Source organism: Poecilia reticulata, linkage group LG3 (assembly GCF_000633615.1).
Source record: "Poecilia reticulata strain Guanapo linkage group LG3, Guppy_female_1.0+MT, whole genome shotgun sequence".
Taxonomy (NCBI): domain Eukaryota; kingdom Metazoa; phylum Chordata; class Actinopteri; order Cyprinodontiformes; family Poeciliidae; genus Poecilia; species Poecilia reticulata.
In genome coordinates this window covers 33,894,262-33,896,234 of record NC_024333.1, presented here as the reverse complement: position 1 = coordinate 33,896,234, position 1,973 = coordinate 33,894,262, and the positions used below count along the sequence as shown (strand labels likewise).

General features: G+C 38.9%; 1 protein-coding gene across 1 annotated transcript in view; it reads left to right on the top strand.

Annotated features, from left to right (window-relative positions):
• The first annotated feature begins 1,659 nt into the window (after window positions 1-1,659).
• Window positions 1,660-1,973, top strand: part of LOC103462919 (tripartite motif-containing protein 16-like) — an 11,003-nt gene continuing 10,689 nt past the window's right edge. The window contains exon 1 of the mRNA XM_017303847.1: window positions 1,660-1,957. Within this exon, the coding sequence (XP_017159336.1) occupies window positions 1,660-1,957 (298 nt within the window). The remainder of the gene's footprint in view (window positions 1,958-1,973) is intronic.

Below are 1,973 nucleotides of genomic sequence, written 5' to 3'. Positions count from 1 at the left end.
GGGCCGGGAATCGAACCCAGAACCTTCTTGCTGCAAGGCAACAGCTCTACCAACTGCGCCACTGTGCAGCCCGTCCGCATATTCCAGTGAACGATTAATAACTGACTAAATTAGTTGACMAGTATTTCAATAATTGATTAATCACGATTAATTTGATTAATCATTTCAGCCCTGATATTTTTATTACATAGTTAATATAAATTATTCAACATCTATCTAATTCATCACAGATTTACACATCTGTCATTGTCATCCGTTTCATGCTCATTTAAATCAAAACAGACCTCTTTGTGCTTGTGGAGCATAATTAATGTTGATGTCAGCGTGTTTCAGACCCTCAACAAACAGATCCTCACCATAATTGGAAAAACAAAGCGGAAAGCAGTTAAGTAGATTAGAGTTTGACCACATTTTGTCTGCCGGGGGCCTCGGCCACCATCACCAGGAGTAGAAGGGGGGGTACAATTAGCTCAAAAGATTAAAAGAGCAGTGAAGACACACTACTAGCATCTTTAGCCATATGGTGGCTACTCTCTTCATCCTTGGTCGGGACACGGTTGACCTTTGTGAGGTTTAACAGTTAATTAGTCGTCTGAGGTCAGCGGTCTGAAGGGGGGTTTCCACAAGGATTCACCCAATTACACACTGATCACTGATGTGAATGGTGACTTTGTTTTCTGAAGCAGATACTCCTCTCTCTGCTTTAGTTCAAGTGGTACTGCTCATTTTTACCATAAAATAAAATATATGGGGGCCAATTTCAATGGTACATGAGTACAAATTACTCAGATGTTTAATCTCAACTATCATTTAAATGCAGAAGCATACCATATCTTTCGACTGAAAGGAAATTAAATGGAACACTGTTGAAACGATTATTTGTGATTAATCAAATATTCTAATAATCAACTCATTTAGTAATTGATTAATCATTAACTGGAGCATACAAACTTAAAAAAAAGACTATTTACTTAAAAAAAACATATTTAGAACATATCAAAAATAAAAGCTTCTAAACAAAATTTTTTATTTGAAAGCTAAATATTTAGTTTGCAAACTAAAGTTCTATAAAGTTCTATTCAACTATTCAGTTCGTAAACTGAATAGTTAGCAACAGGTTTTGTAGTGAAAAAAAGCTAGTAAGGCACCTGTCAAACTATGTTCTTAAGGCAAAATGCCAGAGTACCAAACTAAACTTTCCTTTTATATTGGACAATTAACAGCTGTTATGCTGAAAAGTGCAGGCCTGAAGAGATTTGAATGCCTGGCCGAGTGTATGATGTCCTTATAACTTTTTTTGCTTTATGATGTAAAGCACTTTGAACTGCCTTGTTGTTGAAATGTAACTTGAAAAACTTGAATGATTTAATACTGTTGTTATTTCACTAACTAAAACAGGTCAACCAGAGTCATTTCTTTCATCATTCAGTCAGTAAGTTGTTCAGGTTTTCCCCAACCACGATTTTCCTGTTCTTCCTGCACTCATACACGCCTTGAAGCTGTATTGATCCAACATCTGCTGAAGGTAAAAGCTGATTGGCTGCAGCCTCTCTGCACTGACACCTGATCTACAGGTAAAAGTTCAAACCGGTTTCTGTTTTCAGAAACAGGTTGTGAGAGTTTCAGAATCTCACATAGTTACTGTGACTGAGAACAGAAATGGAGCAGAATCAGCTGGACCGAGAAACTTTCTCCTGTTTGATCTGTTTGGATCTACTGAAGGATCCGGTGACTACTTCCTGTGGACACAGCTACTGCATGAACTGTATTAAAACCCACTGGGATGGAGAGGATCGGAAGAGGATCCACAGCTGCCCTCAGTGCAGGGAGACATTCACACCGAGGCCTGTGCTAAAGAAGAACACCATGCTAGCAGCTTTAGTGGAGCAGCTGAAGAAGACTGGACTCCAAGCTGCTCCTGCTGACCACTGCTATGCTGGACATGAAGATGTGGCCTGTGATTTCTGCACTGG